Source organism: Typopeltis vanoorti, chromosome 25 (genome assembly GCF_054136105.1).
Source record: "Typopeltis vanoorti isolate ZY-2024b chromosome 25, IOZ_Tvanoo_1.0, whole genome shotgun sequence".
NCBI lineage: Eukaryota > Metazoa > Arthropoda > Arachnida > Uropygi > Thelyphonidae > Typopeltis > Typopeltis vanoorti.
This window is the reverse complement of record NC_143573.1, coordinates 29,827,252-29,850,777: the sequence shown is the minus strand read 5'-3', so window position 1 is coordinate 29,850,777 and position 23,526 is coordinate 29,827,252. Positions and strand designations below refer to the sequence as shown.

The following is a 23,526-nucleotide window of genomic DNA, read 5'->3' as shown; positions in this document are numbered from 1 at the left end:
TTTTCATTGTCATATTCATGTTCAGCACCTTGAATTTCATTTCATTAAAGTCAATTACTGTGGTTATCATGTTAAGTTATTTTTAAAGAAATGACTAAATTAATCTGGGAGGCATGACTTTTGTAAAATTTTGTTGTCAGTAATTCATTCAACATTACATGGATATCATGTGTAAGCTGTGAAAGTTTTTTTATTTTATTAAATTCCATTTTTATTTCATTAAAACTATTTATTATCTGAGGATCAGCATGTATTAGTTAAAGAGTGCTCTTCTTTCAGTAATCAGATTTCCTTTTATAATAGTCACAACAGCTGTTGGTAAGGAATTTTATTGGATTTAATTGCCAGTTAGCTGATTTAACAGAAGGTCTAAAGGTCTGTAGACATTTATAGCCTTAGTGGCCAGTTCTGATTTCCAGAGCAAATTGTAGCCCTAGCCAATTTTGCATTTTCATTGACATATTCGTGATCAGTACCTCGAAGTCTATAAGAAATGACTAATCTTTAAAGGTACCCATGGCATAACTTTAAAAATAACTTAACACGATAACCACAGTAATTGACTTTAATGAAATAAAAAATGTGTCTTCCATCTGGAAGACACCTTGTTCTCATCCATCCATCCCCAATCCTCTATTTGGTTTCGTTATGTTGATGATGTCTTTGCTATTTGGCGTGTACTGAACAGGAACTTACTACATTCCTACAACAGATTAATAGTCTTCACCCATGCATTCAGTTCACCATGGAAAAAGAAAAGGATGGTAGTTTACTATTCTTGGACATCCTCCTTACATGCACATCCTCTGGTACTTTATCATCCAGTATCTATCGAAACCTACCTTTACTGGAAGATACATCCATCAAAAGTTTGTTCATCATACCTCTCAAAAAATTGGTGTTATCAAGTCTTTAATTAATAAAGCACATAAAATGTGCTCCTCTCCCTCAAGCTTACAACAAGAACTTTTCACTATAAAAAAAGTTAATAGAATTTAATGGTTACAACCCTAATCAAATCCATCAGATAATTGATTCTTATGTTCCAACACCTCAGGTTTCTTCAGCAGACCGCAGGGTTCCAATCCCTTATATTTCAGGCATCTCAGACCCTATTGGCAGAATTTTGAAGAAGTATCATCTCATTCCCACATATTTTCCTATTAACAAAATTCTCACTTGTTACCATCTACAAAATACAAACTGGCACCTCTATCATTAGCTGGAGTTTACCAGATACCATGTGAATGTAATTTAACATCCTTTGAATGAAGAATGAAGGAACATCAGTATTATATCGAATACATGAAACCTCAAAAGTCTGGTCTGACGCCAAACATAATATCCAGTGGGATAAAGCTTGTCTTCTCCACAGATGTAAGTTTAAATATGAATGCCTTTTCAAAGAAAGTTGCGAAACCCTTTTACATCGGCCAAATTTGAATCGAAATGATTGTCTCTCTCTCCCAAAAGTTTGGGAGATTCTTATCTTATGTAACTCAAAGAAATAGTTTTTAAGAATTATTTAATAATATTTTATTAATATTAATTTTCTAGCACGTGGCAACAATTTTAATTGGTAATTCACCGACTTTTCTGTACTTTGTATTCCATTCCTTTCAACTATTTGTTCTACACTGATGATGTACTGTTAATTTCGGTATGAAATATTTGTACCTTTATTTCATTAAAGTCAATTACTGTGGTTATCATGTTAAGTTATTTTTAAAGAAATGACTGAATTAATTTGGAAATTATGAATTTTGTAAAATTTTGTTGTCCAGTGTAATTCATCCAACATTACATGGACATCATGTGTAAGCTGTGAAAGTTTTTTATTTTATTAAATTCCATTTTTATTTCATTAAAACTATTTATTATCTGAGGATCAGCATGTATTAGTTAAAGAGTGCTCTTCTTTCAGTAATCAGATTGTCTTTTATAATAGTTACAACAGCTGTTGATGAGAGATGAAATGTTATTTGATTTAATTACCAGTTAGCTGATTTAACATAAAGTCTGTAGACCTTTATAGTCTTAGTAGCCCGTTCTGATTTCCAGAGTTTCTGCAATGCATAGTTTTATTCATTATGTTGAAAACGAGGTATAAATATGTTTTCAATTCTTGGTATGTGTTTATTTTGTGTAACATATGAAGCAATTTCAGTAGTTGGTATTTTCTTTAAGTGATTTTATTTAGGTAGTCAGAAATTGGGATATTGCAATCTCTCTAAAGTGTTCATATAATTGGGACTGTGCTCATCTAATAGTTAATCCAGCAAATACAGAATTGCAGCAAGGTTAGCAGTGAAAGCTGTAAACCACACTGTATAAATCTAGTATGTCATTTTTCATTTGCTTAATTGGAATTCTGAAAAGATATGCTCTTTTCTGGTAGATTGTAAATACGACATTGTAGTTCACGTGTTTAACACTTTGCTGCTAACTACGAGTATACTCGTAGTTGGTATATGGGCATCACAAGCCAACTACGAATATACTCATATGATGCTTACTGCCGGCAACAAGATTACTGTACTGACCTTGAAGAAGTGCAAATGCTTGGCGTGTGGAGCTAGCAGCGAAAGTGTGTATACTCGTAGATGGTATATAAGCCTCACTAGCCAACTACGAATATACTCGTATGAAGCTTACCGGCAACGAGATTACCCATACTGAACTTGAAGAAGTGAAAATGCTTGGTGTACGGTAACAAACTATGCCGAGTAGCATGGCAGCGAACATGTTAAAGATGTTATGAAAATAGGGAAACTTTAATGCTTTGAAAGATAAAGTTTCTTTGTTTTGAAGGCAGCTGCATTGTTTTTTACTAAGGTATTTATAATATTTATTGCTATTACGAGTATATTTGATTTAAGAAGATCTGTTTTAAGTTTTTGAGATCTTAATTTAAAAATTTTCTACTTCAGAGGAGACAGAAATGATGACTATAGTTCTTTATGAGGTGACCATGATGACAATTGGGAAGAAATGTATATTTGATGAATTCTTCTTGTAATATGATATCTGTAGATCATAAGATGCAGACATGATAGAATAAGATAAATAAAATAAAAAAACATAAAATAATGATGAGACTGCATCAATATGTTAAAAAAAATCCCATTGTGTTTTCTTTCTGTATATAAAAAGTCAACTGCCATTTAGTCATAAAAATTCTTCATGTGCAAACTTTTGTTAAACCTCTCACTTGAGTGAAGGATTAAAACAAGAATACAATTTCTTGTATGTATAATTTATTTATAATCAACTCCCATGATAACTAATATTTAAGGAATTGACAGCGTATACTAGAAATATAAATTAAATAAACTTTAATATATACTTTCCGATATTTCGGCAAACTTCACGTTGCCATCTTCTTGGGAACTTAATACAAAGACACGTGCACACAAGTACTACATATAACCAAATGAGAACTGAAGCTAGGAAGCTAACGTTTTCCTAAAGTCCTGGTGTATTGTTTCCCAAATTTGGGGCAGTCTCATGCCCCAAATTTGGGAAAACACCTGTTATACACCTGAAAACACCACTTCCCCTAGACCGTGTGTACCAGGTCCCTTGCAGCTGTAAATTGTCTTACTTTGGCCAAACAGGCAGGACAGCAAATATCAGAATCTCAGAACACAAGGATTACATCCGATTTCACCAGTACAGCCACTCTGGGCTTGCAGACCACGCTCTGGATACTCGCCACAGAATAAGATGGAAGAAAGCCACAGTTATACACCCCAGCAAGTTCAAGTATGAAAGATTATTCATGGAATCAGCCTCAGCCCTTAGGAACATGCCAAACCTCAACAAATTTAGATGCATGAGACTGCCCCAAATTTGGGAAAAAATTATCAGAAGAACTTCAGCCCAAAGGCCAAGAACCACCAATATAGCCTGCCAGAGGGCACCACCAGGACTTTAGGAAAACGTTAGCTTCCTAGCTTCAGTTCTCATTTGCTGTTATGTAGTACTTGTGTGCACGTGTCTTTGTATTAAGTTCCCAAAAAGATGGCAACGTGACGTTTGCCGAAATATCGGAAAGTATATATTAAAGTTTATTTAATTTATATTTCTAGTATACGCTGTCAATTCCTTAAATATTAGTTATCATTATAATCAACTCCCAGTTTTACCCAACTTTTCTAGTTGCCCAAATGTGAGTGAAATACATAGAATATCAAGAAAATCCATGCTCACAGTTGTAAGATAAAAGGTTCTCTGAAAGGACTGTTAATGAATTTCTACATTAATGGGATTGAAGAAGCTAACAGCTGATTGCAGTTCATAATTATGTATTATATATCTTTAAAAATATAAAATAGTTTCTTTACAGGAATCTCACAGCAGATCTTGGGCTGCACCAGAGCTGTCTGATCTACTGGACATTGATGACAGTAATGCAGCAGCCAGAATGCAAGTTATTGTAAATGCCCTTAAGCTAGACAGTAAGTCATGTTAGTATATTTGAAAAATGTTATATATTTGCTGCGTTATCTTATTTTTAACATTTTTTAATTAAAGCTGTGTTTGCAGTTTATTTAAAATTTTGGAATGCATTTGCAGATAATTTCTGCTTTGAAACAGAATACTACTACAAGCAATTTTTAAGGTACTCCAACGAACTGTGTAGTGATCAGATTCACACTATTTATAGGATATGCAGACTGTAGTAGTAGTATAGTCAAGAAATTCTTTTTTTCTTCAGAAGCTTGATAATGTCTCCATCAGATTTCTGCTATCAAAATAGTATTCTGTCATGTTGTACCATCATTTAATATTGTGGTATCAAAATAGTCTTGCAGAACAAATTTCAAAATTACCTGAAAAAGATTTTCATAAATATGAACCTGAAATTATTTTGACTCCAACAATACTACCAGTTTTACGTATTATTATTATTTATTATTATTAACATTAGACCTCCATGAAGTCGAAAATGCATCACAATGTTGGGCAATGCATTCTATTCACCAGCTACTCTCCATGTAAACAACCTGCTCCTCATGGCCCTGCTCACACCCTCCTTATACAGCTTCCAGGAATATCACCTTTTTCTAGTCCCTTCCTCCATTCTATGAAAAATTTTTTGTTCATCAACTTTGTAACAATCCTTTACCAACTTATGTCTCCATCATTTTCACCCCCCTCTCTTCCTCCTATTCATAAGGCTTTGCATAGACTGAGTGAATTGCATTCACTCAGTCTGTCTTCATATCCCAAACATCAGTGACTACCTTAGTCAGTTTTCTCTGGACCCTTTCCAGTATGCTCTCATCATGAAAACCAGGATACCAGATCTGTACATAGTAATTCATATGAGGCCTGACCAAGGCCTTATACAATGGAACCAGAACTTCCCTATTTCAGCATGTTAAGGTCCTCTGCATCATTGCTGTAATCTGATGTGATGACTTCACAATTTGTGCAGTGTGACCTCTTAACTTCAGATCTTTGTCCATCATCACTCCAAGGTGTCTCTTCAACTTTCTTTGCATCCCATTATTTTATATTGTACCAAATTTCAGAAACTCACACTTTGCAACATTGAACTGACAATTTCATACTGTTACCCACTCATATAATATATTCAAGTCCTTCTGTAAGGCCACAACATCTTCTTGATTCCTCATCACTCGTCCCAATTTTGCATTACTTGAAAACAGTTGCATATCACCAGTTAAACTCATCCCAGTATCATTAATATACAAATTAAATAACTGGTCCCAAGACAGATCCCTCTGGCACTCTACTAGTGATGACTTTCCTCTTCCAAGATACTGCCCCCCCCACCTTACACAACTTGCTGATACCTATCTAAGAGCCAGTTGCCTATCCAACTCACTCATCTGTCATCCAGTCCCATGTGTTTTACTTTAGTTACCATATTATGGTGTAGCAGTCTATCAAAAGCCTTTATAAAATCTAAGTATACCACTCTATATGCATCTCCCTTGTCCAATACATTCATCACTTTATTATAGTACATAAGCAAGTTGGTAAAAGAAATCTCTCTTTAACAAACCCACACTGACAAGCACAAAGAATATCACCATTATCAACCCATTTTTGTATCCTAGCTCTCACCAACCTCTCCAACCTTGACTACAACTCTAGATATAGATATTATTATTGCATGGACACCTCCATGGCGTCATAAGATTCATTGTTGGAGGCCCAAAAATCTAATCCTGATGCCTTTGCTTAACCACACTCTTACCCAACTTTCAGGAATGAGCTCTTGTTCTGCTCCCTCTAGCCTAGTGCTGAAGCATTTCCCCTGCATCAGTCCTTTAAGTAACCTAATGTTACTTAAAGGACTGATGCAGTTCCTTTTTTGCATATCAACCAACTTTTGCAATCCACAAACCCTCAATCTCTCCTCATAGGAAGCATTCCATAGATCACTCACCATCTTGGTTGCTCGCCTCTGAATCCTCTCCACCACTTCCCCAAGCTCAAGTGACCAAACCTGTGAACAGTAATCCACATGTGGACATATCAAAGCCTTATAAAGAGGAATAACAACTGCTTTATCTCTACTTATTAGTGTTCTTCAGTAGCCAAGTAATATTTTGAGCTACCCTGGCTACTTTAGCAATATGCCCTCTAAACTTCAGAACAAAGCCATGCTACCCCTCATAGAGTATCATATTCTTATCTACCCATTCTTGAATTCTCTTTTTTGACCAACTTTTCCAATACTTTTATCACCACTCCTGAAATATTGATTGATCTATAATTTGCTACCACAGACTTAGATCCTCCTTTATGCAAAGAAATTATTTTACCCTCCTTCCACGTTTTTTAAGTCTCTGGGACTTTGCCAGAGCAGAGACTTAAATTAAATAGCCTGGTCAAAAGCACTGTCAACTTTGCCTGCACATTCTCATAAAACATGAGTGGATATTCCATCCCATCCCACAGCTGTATTTGCATTCAGATTCTGCAGTATACTAAGTAACTCCAATTCTTCAACCTTTGTTCTCGTATCAGTCGGTTGTTGCCCATAACAATCAATTCTTTCACCTTTCTGCATTCTAATAGATAGCATTACTAATATTATTCATTTTCACACCATTAAATAAAAAAAAAATTAATCATTTTCACACCAATGAAACAAGATTTTGTAGCACTTTCATGAAGTACTCCCTTTATCATAGAATCATTGTAAAAAATTTGTTTGTGTTATTTCTCTCATTTATTCTTACAATTTTCTTTTGGGCTTCAGATCTCTTTGTTTTTTCTGTTCTCAGTTTGACTAATCTCTTGTTTCTGCTCAATCTTGTGTTTTGTCCTGTGAAGGACTACATCCAAGGGAGTTATTTCTTTATTCCAGTACTTCTATGTTCTTCTGAACTACCACCACTTTTGTGTACGTTTACTGCTACTTTCAATCACCTCATTTGTACTCTCTTTCACATTTCTTTTATCATTGTTTAAATCTGGAACTTCATTCACTGCAGTACTTCCAGTTTCACAACTTTCAGTGCTAACCTGTGCTACTTCATTCTCTCGCTTTTGACAAGTCTCACATTTTTGGCTTGTAAAACATCTGTGACACTCTTTTTCTCTCTCTCTCTCTCTCTCTACCCCCCCATCCCCCACTGCTACTCTTATACCACAGTCCATTTTCTCTTGGCAATGAATACACATCACACACACTTCTTCTTAAAGTGTCATCCCCTAGAAGGAGGTTGGCAACCATGTCACGGAACCTTTTTCTTTCTTTTGCTGCTCTGGAACATTTATGGTAATTCAAGCCAGTCCAGTCCTTAATGTCTTCAACCCACATTCTCCTGGATCTACCTCGCCCACGTTTTCCATCCAATTTCCCTTCTAATATTAATTTCTGAATGCCTTCTTGTCTAGTTAGATGTCCAAAATATTTAAGTTTTTGCTCTTTAATTATTTTCATTAATGTTCTTTTCATTTTTGCTTTCTTTAAAACATCTTTGTTTTTCATTTTCTCTGTCCATGGTATTTTCAACATTCTTCTGATGGTCCACATTTTGAAAGCTTTTAATTTTTTTCTCTGCTTCTTTATTTAGAGTCCAAGTTTCACTGTTGTAGAGAAGGCTTGACCAGATATAGCATTTTATTAATCTTTTTCTTGTGTCTATATTAATGTCTATGGATGTTAGAACAGTTTTCATATCAGTAAAGGCTTTTCTTGCTATCTCTATTCTTCTTTTTATTTCTTTAAGGGAATTGCCTCTGTCTGTAAACATTTGTCCCAAATATATAAAAGACTGAACCTTTCCCTTAAGACGCATAGTGATACTATATCAAGTCTTGTTGCCTTATTTACATCTAGCTAACTCCTCATATACCTCTTGCTCACTCGCCAGAATACACTTAAGAAGCAGAAGTGTATTCTCTACACTTCAGCTTCTGATTTTACATTGATGATGAAACACCCTGATGAACTGCTTAAATATTAAAGATAACCAGGTCATCTACATATCAGTTGATACTGAACAAATGAAGATGTGATGACAGCTTCTGGCTTAGCAAATCCAGAATATATTCTGTTTGGGCTTAAATTGCAACATGCACTATAACAGTGCAGTATTCCCAAAATTCGCTGAAGTATCATCAAATTAAGCATAAGCTCTGAATTGGTGCACTCTCTTCATTACTCCAAAAGGACCAAGGTGAATAGTGAAAATTGGACTCCAGACTAATCTCTGTAATATATCTGTGTAATATTGTACAATAAAAACCTTGTCTAACAAAAAAATATATAACAAAGTAAAAAAATAAATAAATAAATAAAAATCTGCCAGAGGGTGAAGTTATAGTCAAACATGCTATGAGGGGACAGTGAAAAAAAAAGTAAATTTTCATTATAATTTATTAATTAGAGTTTTTTCCCTTTAAATTTACTGGAAGCCTAAGCTAGATAGAACATATAGTCTGTGGATAGCTTGTACTTTAACATAATATTTTAGTATAGTTTTTACTATTCTTTGTGCAGTGTTTGAATAATTGCAGTAGGCTGCAATTCGGTTTACCACCATGTTATTCCAAGTCCTCCACCATTTAAGGACTATGGCATACTATGTTATTTTGTGGCATGTTCACATTCTGGAAGTTGGAAATGTGGCAAGTGAGAGACTGGAGAGTGTATATCTGCTTAAAATGTAGAAAATGGGAAGAACTTGGTGATATCAAAATTAGCATAACAGACTTCAGCAGTGTTATATCAGAAATGAGTAAATGCTGACTGAGAGAGATGAGTAGTGTGATCAAGAGTGAGGAAAATAAGCAGCATGTCAATAAGAATATAAAATTAGGGAGTGTGGTAGATTTGAAAGATGATGTATTTTGGATGATGGTGTTAATTAGGAGAATGAATGTGGAATGAGAGTAGGTTGGTTGGAGAGAGAGAGAGATGCACTGAAAGAAAGTGGGAAATGTATAAGGAATGAGTTAAGAAGCATGAAAGAAGAGATTAGGAGCGGAGTGAGATTAGGAGTTAGAGAGAGTTATGGGAATGATAGATGGGGACAGAATAAGGGAAAAGAGGGAATGACAGGAAGGCAAGACAGTACAGGAACCAGGGATGGAGAGATGACAAGAAGACATATAAATGAGAGAACAAGAACAGAAAGTATCAGCGGACAGAAAGTGAGTGATGCAGATGAGCAATGGAGGAATGTTGTAGGAGGCACGATATATGCAAATTCAATGATCCATGAAGTGCAAGATAGAATGCCAGAGAAGCATTTGCCTGGAGGGTGGATTAACAGTGTGGCTATGGCAATTAAACAAGGTGAAAGAGTGGATGAGATGATTGTCATGGTGGGTACGAATGACTTCAGAGGCAGTGTGCTATCCAAGTATAATAATGCAGGGCTGAGGAGAACAACATCAATAACGAATAGAAGTAGTATGATAGCCAGAACGTATCAAAAGAGAGGCTTGGATTATGTTGATGCTTAAAGTGCAGTTGAGGACAAAAAAGAACTGCATGTGAGAGACTGCTTGCATTTGAATGCAGAAGGATATAGGCATCTAGATAGAAGGTTGTTCTCTGAATAAGTGAGAGTGTCAGTTCAGGAAAACTAGAATTATCAGGGTGTATGATATTGGGCATCCTCTTGTGGGGATAGTCACTTGGGAGAAGGGGGAACATGTGGTATAATACAGAATCCAGTGGAGTCTGGAGGGAATAATAACACGTATAGAAACACTGACAATGCATTGTTAATTATTTATATTAATGCTAGGATATCAAATAAAGAAGGAGAATTGGTGGTGTTGATAGCGTCAGCCTTTCCAAAGATTATTGAAATAAGTGAAACATGATTGACGGAAGATGATATACCGACGGGAACAGAGGTAGCAGGGTATAGCATTTTTCAGTAGGATAGGAAGGGCAAATGGAGTATTGCTTATGATAGGTTATGAGTGTCAGAGTGGAGGATTTGGAAGGCTGTGGCACTAATAATTTCGAGAACATATGGTGTGAGGTGGAGGTAAGCAGGACAGGATATTTAGTTGGATGTTGCTATAAGCCAGGGAACATAGAGAATGAAGAGCAGGAGATGTTTAGACAGTTGTACTTGGCGAGTGCAAAAAGAGTGAAGATATATTTCTCGGTCAGAGCAAAAAATTTCACTCTCAGAAAATAATGCTTCATCTGAAAACACACACACACACATATATATATCATCATCATCATCAAATTCCTGACATGTATTCTGAAGAGTACTATCATACAGGATATGATAGTACTACATAAAAAATTTACATCATTACTAACTTCCTATCTACAATTTTCCTCTGGGTCGTTTTCCTGCCAACCTGGCAGAGAACACTTGTTTTGCTAATCTTTCCTTGCCCATTCTGTTTAAGTGACCATACCACCTGAGATTAGCTCTGCTAATGCATTCCTGGATGCCAACAGTGTCAAGTTCTTTCCTAATATACTCGTTTTTAATATGATATTGCCATTGATGCCATCTGTTCACGCCTCTAATCTTTCTCAGGACTCTCGTATCTGTGGTCTCTAGTCTTTGGTCAAGTGTTTTCTTTTGACCCAGCTCTCAGATCCATAAGTTAAAACTGGTTTGAATACTGTCTTGTATACAGCTAATTTAGTGTTCCGACTAATTTCTCTCTTATTCCATATGAATTTATTCAATTGACTTCCTACCATACCAGCTTTGTTGATTCTGTTGTCTATTTCTATATTTAATTTACCATCTTTAGTAAAAATTGTGCCTAAGTAGCTGAAATGTTTTACTTGTTCCACAGGTTCCCCGTTCACAACACAGTTGACATTTTCAACAATTCTACTTATTTTCATTGTCTTTGTCTTTTTAATGCTGACCTTCATACCATATCTATTACAACAGTTATTCAATTTAGTCAGGGAATCTTGCAAACTTGTAGTGGATTTATTCAGAAGTATAATATCATCTGCATAAAGCAAAGAGCTGACATTAACATCTCCAATTTTGATATCATGTTTAATACCACTTTCCTTCATAATGTGATCCATATAGATAATGAATAACAGAGGGGATAATGTACATCCTTGTCTCACACCAGATTTAATATTAAACCATCTTCCTGTACATCCTTCAATTCTAACTGCCGACTTACAACTCAAATACAAAGTATTTCTTGATATAATGCCCCATTGACACCATATAACTGTAGCATATTGAATAGCTTCTCTCTTGGCATCTTGTCATATGCCATTTCCAGATCGACAAAACTTAAATACAGATCTCTGTTATATTCTCATGCTTTCTCCACTATTTGTTGTCAAGTGAAGATCTGATCCTGACAGCCTCTATTTGGCCTCAACCCAGTTTGTTCTTTTTCAAGCTTTTCTTCCACAATTCTTCTCAACTGTTTCTTAAGTATATTTGCATAGATCTTGCCAGGAACACTGAGTAGGGAAATACCTCTGTAATTCTCACATTTAATTTTATTTCCCTTTTTATATATGGGTACTATGAGATCTCTACTCCAACCATCGGGAATTCGTCCCTCTGTCCAGACTTTCTGTACTAAGCAGTGCAGCCACTGTAAGACTTATACCACCATACTTCAGCATTTCTGGTCGAATATCATCTACTCCTGCTGCCTTTCCACACTTCAAGTCTTTGATGGCTTTTTCTACTTGAAGTATGGATATGTATTCCTGACTGCATGCCTGGTCAGTGTTTTTTTACCACTGTGCTGTCATCACTGCTTGTTTCATTTAGCAGTTTTTCAAAGTAATTACTCCATACTTCAAGGATATCTTTTCTCCCGTTTTCATGTCAACTTTATCATCTCTAACTCCTTTTACAGCACTCTTTCCTCCATTCCTAAGCTTCTTTAACAACCTCCAGAATATCTTACCACCTTCTTGATATTTATTTTCTATGTTCTTGCCAAAGTCCTCCCATGAATTTTGTTTAGCTAGTTTTACACAGTGTTTCACTTTCTTACATTTGTCTCTGTATTTGTCAGGAACTTTTGATATGCTTTCTTCTTTTCCTTCACTACCTCTTTAACTTCCTGTGTCCACCATGGAGTCCTGATTTTTCTATCCTTCCAGACAACCTCACCACATGCCTCTCTGGCTGAATCAATCAGGATTTTTTTCAAGGCTTGCCACTGAATCTCCAAGGTTTGGTTCCTATTCTCAAACTCTTTCATTTTTTCTTCAATAATCTTTGTGTATTTTAGTCTACAGTTCACATCTGAGAGCTGCTCAACTTTTATTCACTTTAAAACTTTCTTTCATGTTATTCTTTTCAATATGAAATTCAATTTTATACTGCTCAAGACTAAATAGTGATCGCTTCCAATTTCAGATCCTCTGTACACTCTGGTGTCCTGCACCAGGAAGAAAACATCATTATCAACAATAACATAGTCAATGAGACACTTCTTATTCCTTGCCTCTTCTCTCCATGTGAATTTGTGCACATTTTTATGTTGGAACATGGTGTTAGTAATAACCAGTCCATGTCCTGAGCAGAAATCCAACAGGTATTTGCCATTATTTTTTGCTCTTTTGCTTTGCTCTTTTCTCAAATTTTTCCAAAATATTTTTGTACGTCTGACAATCATTTCCTACTCTGCTATTCAGATCCTCAAAAAGGACTGCTTTTCCTTTTTAATTGTGTCAGTTACTTTTTCTAAAGCATCAAAAAATTCCTCCACTTCTACCTTAGTAGAACCTTCTGTGGGACCATAGGCACAAATTAGTCTCATTGTCCAGTTCCCCATTCTCATATTTGCCCACATCACTCTACTTGAGACTGCCTGCCATTCAAGAAGATTAGCCTTGTATTTTGTGTTGATGGCTACTCCTTCTTTTCCTTGATTGTTATTGCCTGAATATAACATTTTGTATTTATTGCTCAGAAAGATCTCACCAGTTTTTGTCTTTTTTGTTTCAGCTAGCTCCATTTCTTTGCCATTCAGGCTTCTTATTGATAGTACCGATCTTTAACTCTGGTGATGTTGAGTTGGGGTGTGTTTTCAGATTTGTTCCAGTAGCTGACTTTTTGCTGTTCACCCTAGTTCCCTGGTGAAAACAATGGGGGCCTTGTTTAACCGGGCGACGCCCCAGCTGGCATGAAATTTTGTCATGTTGTACCATCATTTTTTATTTTGGTTTAACCAATAAGAATACAATTTGGTCAGCTAAATCCTAAATTGCCAGCCCATCTTCGTTTGTTCAGTATCCGGGTAGATACTCAACAGGGTGCACCATGAGAAGGTGAGGATTGGACGACATTAAGTCAGAAGCCCTGGTCGGTTCTCCGCATTCCTTTAAAGGCTATGTGGAGGTCTCCTCTCAGCTATACAGCTTTGACCCTTAAGCACTCCCATATATATATATATATATATATATATATATATATATATATAAATTTATACATGTATTTGTTGACTATTCAGGATTAATTTAAGAATTAAGATAGTGAAAAAAATTATGCTAAAATAGTACTTCTTTTTTTATTGTTAAACTATTAACAAGGAAAAAGAATATTGATAATTTAAATTTATTGAAATACAAGATGGAAATAAAATAAAACTTTTATTTATAGAGAAGATATATGCCGAACATATCTGTGTTATGTGTATGTGTGTATATATAATTGTGTTTATTATTCCAGATGGAACATTATTTTCTGAGAGTGAAATATTTTGCTTTGCACTGAAATGATTTACTAGGAGAAAAAAAAATTTGCTCCTCTGGATTAAATCCTCAAAGATAGATATCCTAGAACATAAGCATCAATTGTTTCAGTAGGATAGATATATATTTACAAAAAAAATTTCATTTTACTCCAGAATAACTGTCTAAGAATCAAAAATGATTTGGTCTTCAAATATGTATTTCAACCCTTGGTCTTAGGCAACACTTAAGAGTGGTGGTAAACAGAGTGTTAAAGGTTAGAGGACATGTTGCTAAGGTAGCCCATAAGATTGCTTGGCTATTCAAAACACTAACAAGTTGAGATAAAGCAGTTGTTATTCCCCTTTATTAGGCCTTGCTATGTTGGCATCTGGATTACTGTGCTCAAGTCTGGTTTCCTGGGTTTCTTGGGAAATGTAGAAGCAGTGGAGAAGATTCAGAGGCGAGTGACCAAGATGGTGAGTGGTCTGTGGAATGTTTTCTGAGAAGATAGGTTGAGGGTGAGTGGATTGCAGAAGTCGGTTGACAGGATAAAAAGAGAGGATATGATAGAAACATTTTAGTTGCTTAAAGGGTTTTATTATTATTCATGACACCTCGAAGGAGTCCGAAGACTCATCCCGGGAGGACACCTACTGTACAACTCTCCTTCTCCACTACTACACAGAACCTCTACTACCAATCATCTACATCAGTGCCATCTACTGCCCACAACCACCAACACAGCTAGTATTTTTTTGTCTGTAAATTGCGTGTGTTCTGAAGGGCCGATTGGTCTGTATGCGGGCGAAAAAACCCTGCTACCTCGGTATGAAATCAGCTAACTCGCCTTCAATTGAAAAGTTCCATATAAAGATTCCTCCCATCATGACAAGAATCGAACTTAGGCCTTTTCTAATCGGAGGGCGCAACGTACCATCGTTCTTCCAATTGTGCTACGGAGGCGCTTAATTATGATAGATGCATGGGGAAATGTTTCAGCACTTGGCTAGAAGGGCCAGAACAAGAGGTCATCCTTGGAAGTTGAATAAATGTATGGTTAGTAGGGGTGTGAGGAGTAGATTTTGCTCTTGGAGAGTTTTGAGTGGGTGGAATGGGTTGCCAGAGTCAGTTTCAAGTGCATTATCTGTTAATGGATTCTAGGAGAGGTATGATAGATTGTGTGGATGGTTTGGGTCTCCCACAATGAGTCTTCAGACTCCATGGAGGTGCCCATACAATAATAATAACATGTAGTAGTAGAAGGAACAAGAGATTCAAGAATTTTGGATTTGGTCATAGCATCAGAGGATCTGGTTGTAACTCAGATGACATCCCTTCCACAGTTGGAGAGAGAGTAACCGTGTGGTTTTGACTTGGAGGATGAATAGACACGCAGGAGTATCAAAAAGGAAGGACTTTATATGAAATTATAAGACAAGTGATTATAGTAATCGACTTGGAGCAGTTCTGTGGATGGAAGGATTGGAAGGATGAGGAACTATTGAAGAAATATCTATTAACAGCAATAACAGGTGTACTTTGAGTGAAAAAGAAAACACAGTTTGGTGTCAAGTGGATGACAAAAGATATCAAATGAAAACTGCAAGTGAAAAAAAAAAAAAAGAAAAGATTATGGAAGGGTTTAAGGAGAGGGATAGAGAGCAGATGCATGAAGAATATAAGACTCAGTCCAGGAGAGTGACTAGTATGGTAAGGAAGTCAAAACTTAAATGTGAGAGAGATTGGCCCTGAGATTCCAAAGAAAATCTTAAGGAATTATTTTTGTTGTAGCTAGTATTAGGAGGAATGATTGTTGAATAATGACATTGTTAGACAAAGATGAGAGTAGATTAACTGATGCAGAGGATATAGTGTCGTTTAATGATCACTTTAACACCTATATCCTGGAGAAGTAAATTTTAATGCTAGAGGGATGGGAGAGGGTTTGGGGTTTAGAAGTGCAAGAGGAGAGTGCGTTTCAAATACTGAGTATACTCTGGATGTCAATAAAGCAACAGAACAGTTAGGACTGGATGAGATTTTGCCATGCATTTTGAGAGTATGTGCTAAAGAAAACTGATAGCTCTGTTGACTTGACTTTTTATTGAGAGTCTGAATACAGAAAAAATACCCAAGGAGGATAAGATAGTGCCATTGCATAAGGGTGGTAATGGAATGGAAGTATCAAACTATGGATCAGTTTGTATTGTATTGTTTGGATTCGTATTGTATTTCTTCAGTAGTTCTTAAGATTTTAGAGAAATTAATAGGAATCATGTACAGCATTAAGCAGATGAGGATAATGTTATCTGTGAGAGTCGGAATGGATTTCTTAAGGGACATGTTTTAGTAATCTGATTGCCTTTTATAATAAAGTAACCAGAGTGGTTGATGAGGGAAAGGCATATACTGCCATTTTTTATTTTTATTTTACAAAGGCATTTGGCAGGCTGCCATATGATAAGCTGATATTTAAGTTGCAGAATATGGGTTTAGATGCCAGGTTAGTGAATTGGATTGGGGATTGGCTGTGTGATAACTATCAGAGAATTGTGTATGAGAGAGTGGTATCAAGAAAGCAGAAGATTAGGGTCCCACAGGCCTCAGTACTGGGACCTTCATTGTTTAACCTTTATATCAGCAACATTGACAATAGATTGCGGGGGGGGATATTCAGTTGTTTGCAGATGATGTGAAGTTATGAAGGGTTGTTAGTAATAGTGCAGGAGGATTTGAATAAGCTGGACAGATGTGCAAATAAATAGGGATATCAGTTTAATTAAATAATTTAATTAATTAACTAAATGTAAAGTCTTAAACTCTCTTGCCTTCTCCAGTTCCTCTGCTTACTAGAGGAAGAGAGGTGATATGATTGAGATATTTAAACTGTTGAGAGGTAGTTACAGGGTTGACACTGGGGAACTTCTTTTATATGGTAGAACAAGGGGAAGGAGCAAGGACAAGGGACTATCCTGGACATTGCAAAAAGGAAGTCATGAGCAAGAGGGTCAGGAGTGGTTTCTTTGCATGGAGGGTGGTTGAACCATGGAATGCATTGCCTAATAAGATGAATGGTGATTGTGACTCCATGAAGGTCCTGAATGATAATAATTAATTAATTAATTTCAGTATCTGGAAGTCAACTGATGAAATCATTCTTGAATAATTAAAGTTGGACCTAGGCATAATTAGAGTAACATGAAATTATCTCCCTGGTAAGAACATACCTCATATTATAAAATTCATGGTGTGCAGTATCAAGAGTATGTTATGGCAAATTATTGACAATGCTTTTTCAATATTATAGGAATATTTGTAACATCTGCTGAAGGAAGTAAAGTTCGAATAGAATTTGATATCCATGGTGCAGACAGTGATGAAGGTTTCTATATGAATCTTAATTTTGAAAACAGTATTCCTCAGATCACAGAAAATACTCTCCCATTATTTATTCAGATTGACTCTCTGCTTCAGCAGTACCACAGTGACTTTAATTTGAAAAATCTTCTTGAAGAAATTCGGGACAAACTGGATGCTTTTGTGCAACGAAGGGAACAAATAAGAAATTTTCAGGTTTGTACCTGTGTAATTGATTTTAAGAATTGCAGACAAAATAGGAAATCAAAATGTGATGTTTGAATACAAATAAAAATAAAATATACTGCTCAGAACAATTAGGGGACATTTTGGTTTTCTGTAAATTATAAAGTTATAAAAATAATTTACAAATGTAACACACTATTTTAAAAATTATTTTAAAATAAATGTGAGACATTTATTTTAAAATAATTTTGATTGTCAAAATGTGTCTTAGCTGTGTTAGCATGTGGGAAGGTATAAAAGCATGGCTTGTTGTGCTCACTTCCACAGTGCATAATTATCACTTCATTTGTAAATTTGTGTCGCCTACCACCCATTATTTTGTTAAAAATGGCAGAGCAACATGATATCCTGGAATCCATGGCTTGGAGAGCCATTTGTCGATTAGAAGCTGGGCAAACACAGCAAGTTGTCGTCCAAGCATGTCTTGTATCTCAAAGCATAATTTTGTGACTTTGGAATTGCTTTCTGGAGATGGGAAATATTCAAAATCGTCTTCATGCCATAGGTTTATATGCTTGAAGACCAATGGTTTGCATTCCACTTACTGCAAATCACAGAAGAGCCCAAAGAATTTGGGCATACGAACACCGCAATTGGACAAATGAAGATTGGGCTCATGTACTTTTTAGTGACAAGTCCAGGTTCAGTTTGCAACCAGATAACCGACGTATCTTGATATGGTGTGAAAGTGGAACAAGAAATAATCCACAGTTTGTCTGTGAAAGACCCCAACATCAATAGTATGTCAATAAATATAGCTGGCCATACTGATCTCTATTTTAGCAGAAACAGTTCCTTAACAGCCCAAAGGTAGGTATCGTGATGAGATTTTGGAACCTATAGTTCATTCATATGCTGCTGTAATTGGCCAAGAATTCATTTTTATGGATGACAGTACTTGTCCACGCTGTGCAATTTTGGCACAAGAGTGGCTTGAGGAAGGAAGTATTGAACGAATGGACTAGCCTGCCTGTTCACTGGATTGTAATCCAATCGAACATGCCTGGGATAATAGGTAGGCGTGTTTCTGCTTGACTGGTGCCACCACAATCACTTCAAGAGTTCCAAATTGCTCTCACAGAAAAGTGGGAGAAATATCCCACAAGAACTGTTTGATCATCTTATCCAGTCTATGTAATCAAGATGTACTGCTGTTTTGGCTGTTAATGGAGACCATATACCCTATTAAAAATTAACAAAAGCATTTTTGGCTATTCTTGTGAAAATTATTTCACGCTAAAATGTATAATTTGTTAAATTTGTAATAAATATTGATTATTTAAACAATATCTCATCAATTATGCCCCATCCATAAGTAAGAAATATTTATTCATGTATAAAATATCCAATAGTTATAATTATTTGCAGAAATTTATAATTATCCGACAGAAACCAAAATATCTCCTAATTGTTTTGAGCAGTGTATTACTCCATGACAGGTGAACCACATTACTTAAACTGTTAACGTTTTCCTGTTGTTTGCCAGCCTGACTGCAATAATCTTTAAATTTATATGACTTTTGATACTAGAAAAATTATACAACATTAATTTCAGCTCATGCCAGAAGCTTTTGAAAATACAAACTTCTGGCATGATAATGTTGTAAAATCATAATGGATATTTATTATTCCCTCTTTTAATAATTTTCTATTCTAAGATTAGGATTTTCTTCAATAATTGTATGTGTTTCTGTATATGCATGCATGAATACATGCATACTAACATTTTATTATTATTATTACCTGACACCTCCAGGGAGTCCAAAGACTCATCAAGGGAGGGGTACCTACTCTACAACTGTCTCCACCACTCAATCCATCGATGAACAGCAACTTCACCAACGCCATCTACTGCCCATTACCACCACTAGTATTTTCAGAAACAGTCACGAACATGCATACCCATGACGGGATTCGAACCCCCAGCCTTTTGGCTGGAGAACAGATACACTAGCCACTCGGCCAGCCAGACCAGCAACATTTTGAATACATTACTGCAGAGTGTGTTGAAATTTAAGTGAACCTTGCATTAACATACTTAGAGTAATTTAAAAATGTATGATATAATTTGTCATTTTTATTGAATCACTCAGTGGAATTTTCATAGCGTGAGGTGGGGAATTTGCAGAAATGGTTTTAAATAAAACTAGAATATATACTTACTGTATTTGAGCAGATGAATAAAATTTATATCTTCCAGAGATATTTCAATCATTTTTTCCCAGAAATATCTCTATTGAGATATTTCTAGAGAAACAAAAGAAGGAAAGAAGTATATTTATTTTATCATGCCTGCATTTTATAGATAGCTAACATATACAGGGTGTTCGGGATAAATTTGACATATTTATAATTAATTCTATTTTTCCGTAAGTTACATGTATTAACACACACTTCTCTTCATTTAAAAGTTTGGACCCTTCTTCATTCATATACAAGATGTCAGAAAGGATGGATAGCTGGAACCCACCTGAATCATGGAAGAGAATAACTTGTATCATGATGATTCGTGCCCGCCATCAAAATAAGGATATTACGACTGCTGCCCAATGCTCCCTGAATACAGTAAAAACAATCAGGCATGAACTAGAGACTTGCAATGGTGACTACGAGGATGTAGCAAGAAGAAAGATCCCTAGCAGACGATCTGATTGCGTTCGTACAGCAGAATTCCTCGCAAATCTGCAGGAACAGGTGTTGAAGAACCCTGGCATTGGAATTCGGGCTTTGTTCGTGGAGTTGCTAACTGTAGTCAAGCCCTGGATAACAAGGGTAGCCAATGGTAGGCCGTATGTATGGCAGCAGGATTCGGCCCCTTGCCACACCTCTGGGAAAAGTCAAAAATGGTTGTCTGAAAATTTCTACGACTTCACCAGTCCAAATGTTTGGCCTCCAAACTCCCCAGACCTTAACCCCATGGATTATTTTGTATGGGGCGCAGTTGAAAAAGACACCAATCGCACTTCCAGTAATACAAAAGCCCAGTTAATGGATAAAATTAAAACAGTTTTTGCGGCCCTTCCCAGGGAGACTGTAGCATCAGCTTGTTCGAGGTTCCGAAGCAGAATTGAAGCTGTGATCGATGCTAATGGTGGTTATTTTGAGTAAATCTTGTTGATAGTATTGTAATTAACTCTGCCTGTAATGTTTTTTTGTCAATTCATTAAATTTAATAGATACAAAGAAGATTTTCTTTTTCCTTACGAAACTGTCAAATTTATCCCGAACACCCTGTATTTCTTTAAAATAAAAAATAAATAAATAAAAATATCAGCAATGCCTTTTTATTCCCATATAGGGAGTAGGTGAGGCCGTTTAGCCCTATCTAACTTATATTTGATGGCAGTAATATTTTCAGCCATATAATCTTTAGTCACCTATGAACATTTATGCAATCATCTGAAAAAATGCTCGTAAATATAGCTGAAATGTATGCTTAGATGTAGAAGTAGAAAGTTTTTTTTCACTTGGTTATAATTTAAACTTTCCAAGAAATTATATTCTTGTTTAATCCTTTAGCCTCTATATATACAAGTACCTGGTCATGAAGATACTTCAGGTGCAAACTTTGTCTGCTTTCACTTGGATAATGACTTCACATCAATTGCCTTAGTATCCAATAATGCAAAGCACACAGTTTCAGACTTGTATAATTTCGATCATTATGGAGGTCTTATCATGGAAGTCAGACCCCGAAATGGTTCTTGCATAAATCTTGGAATTATGAAGGAGCTTCTGAGAAATAGGACTTTATGGAGGAAATATAAAGAACAGAGTACTCCTCAGCCGCATGAAGAATATAAGGAGTATATGAAGATGATGAATGTAGTAAGAGAAGAGAAATTTTTCATATAAAAAGAGATTGACTGTTGTAGTAAAGCAAAATCCTAGAGAATTCTACAGTTCTGTTGCTAGTAGAAGAAAGGGTGAATGTGGAAGATAATACTGATGCTTTGATTAGATGAATGGGTGAATATGGAAGACTGACTTTAGTTGCTGGTGATGTAACATGAGTAACATCTGCTGAAGATATTGTGGAACTGTTTAATGAGTATTTTGTTAGTGTATTTCATGTAGAAAGGGGGGGGGGGAAGGTTAAGAGTAGTCTTGAGAGGCAATAGGAAGGAGGAGAGATGACCAAAGTTCAACAATGGGAAGCATTAAGTATATTAAGTACCCTTAATATTAATAAGACTGTGGGACCGGATGTTATATCACTACTTATATTAAGTGAATGTGCAAAAGATCTGGCAGTGCCTTTGACTTGGTGGTTCAACAAAAGAGTGGAAATAAGGAAAAATAGTACCAGTGATTTCAGGTGTAGTGGTGAAGGTTTTTAGAAAATCTAGTTGGACATAGAATACAAACCTGGATTTGAGAATGGAAATCTTTTGATAGAGAGAGAGAGAGAAAGCAGCATAGGTTTGTTAAGGGGTAGTGATGCTTTATTGGATAGAGGAGATGGTTATACCATGATTTATCTGTATTTTGCTAAATTATTTGATCAAGTATTCTATGATAAACTGCTGTTAAAATTGAGCAGGATGGAGTTATCGAGTAGTGTATAGAGATGCAATGTCCTGAAAGAAAAAGGTGACATTTGGGGTGCCAGGGTTCTTTGTGGATTACTGTTGTTTAACTTATATATCAGTGATATAGTTCACAATGTGAAAGCAAATATTCACTTTCCTTCCCTTCATACTTACACGGTGGTCAGAGTACATCATGAAAATTATGGAAACAACTACTGCATTAGTGTAAAACTTTAGTTTAATATAAACAAAAGTAAACAAACGACGTTTCGACCTTCACAATAAGGTCATCATCTGGAGTATACACATGTATACCAAGAAACAAGCTGCACTACAATCTACATGGTATGCTAAAGTTACTGATCAACTGTAAAAACTATTGCCCTCGTCTCTGGTGAGAAAAAAAAAAACCTTACCCTTACAAATATTCACTTGTTTGCTAAATTAGGAAGAGCAATATTAGGAAGTTCTAATGTGTTGTTATTACAATGGGATTTTAATAGGTTGGTGCTTTGGGATGAAGAATGGGGATATCATTTCAGTGTTGCTTAAAATTATTTGGCCAGAGAAGATGGAACGAGGTTCACCATATTGGAGTAACTTTGCTTCAGGAGGTGGAAGAAGCAAGGGAACCGAAAGTCAGGGAACATATTGTGAACATTTTGAGGGTTACCAAGAAAATTGCTGCTATAATGTGAAGAATGCTAGGGCGATAGTTAAGCTGAGGTGATAGTTCCACTGTATAAGGTGCTAATTAGGCCTGATTTGGATTTCTGTGCACAGATCTGGTTACATGGCTATATTGTTAATAAGAAAACATTGGAGAGAGTGCAACAGCAAATAACTAAGACTGTCTCAGGATTCTGGAATGTTGGGTTTGAGGACAGATTGAGGGAATGTGGTCTTCGGAACTTTGGATGTGGATAGGAGGAGGGGAGGTGATATGATTGAGACATAAAAGTTGGTGAGAGGAGTCTGTCAAATAGATACAGGAGGAATTAGTACATGGGACAAGGGGTGATGCAAGAGTGAGAGGTCATTCCTGGAAACTACAAAGGTCACGTGAGTAAAGAAGTGAAGAGGAGGTTTTTTGCTTTGTGGGGTGGCGAATGAATGAAATGCATTGAATACATTCAATATTGAACATATTCAAAGCAAAGTATAATAGTTATTGTTCAACCTCCTGTAATATACTAGTATTAATACAAGTACGAGGATGGTCTGAAAAGTTCTCAA

The 23,526-nt window shown here is 36.0% G+C and overlaps 1 protein-coding gene across 3 annotated transcripts in view; it reads left to right on the top strand.

Moving 5' to 3' along the window:
• LOC150092629 (uncharacterized) overlaps nucleotides 1-23,526 on the top strand; it is a 117,834-nt gene that overhangs the window by 66,070 nt on the left and 28,238 nt on the right. For all 3 annotated transcript variants that reach the window (XM_090414693.1, XM_090414694.1, XM_090414692.1), the window contains 2 exons: nucleotides 4,349-4,460; nucleotides 17,463-17,728. In XM_090414693.1, the coding sequence (XP_090270819.1) occupies nucleotides 4,349-4,460; nucleotides 17,463-17,728 (378 nt within the window). The remainder of the gene's footprint in view (nucleotides 1-4,348; nucleotides 4,461-17,462; nucleotides 17,729-23,526) is intronic.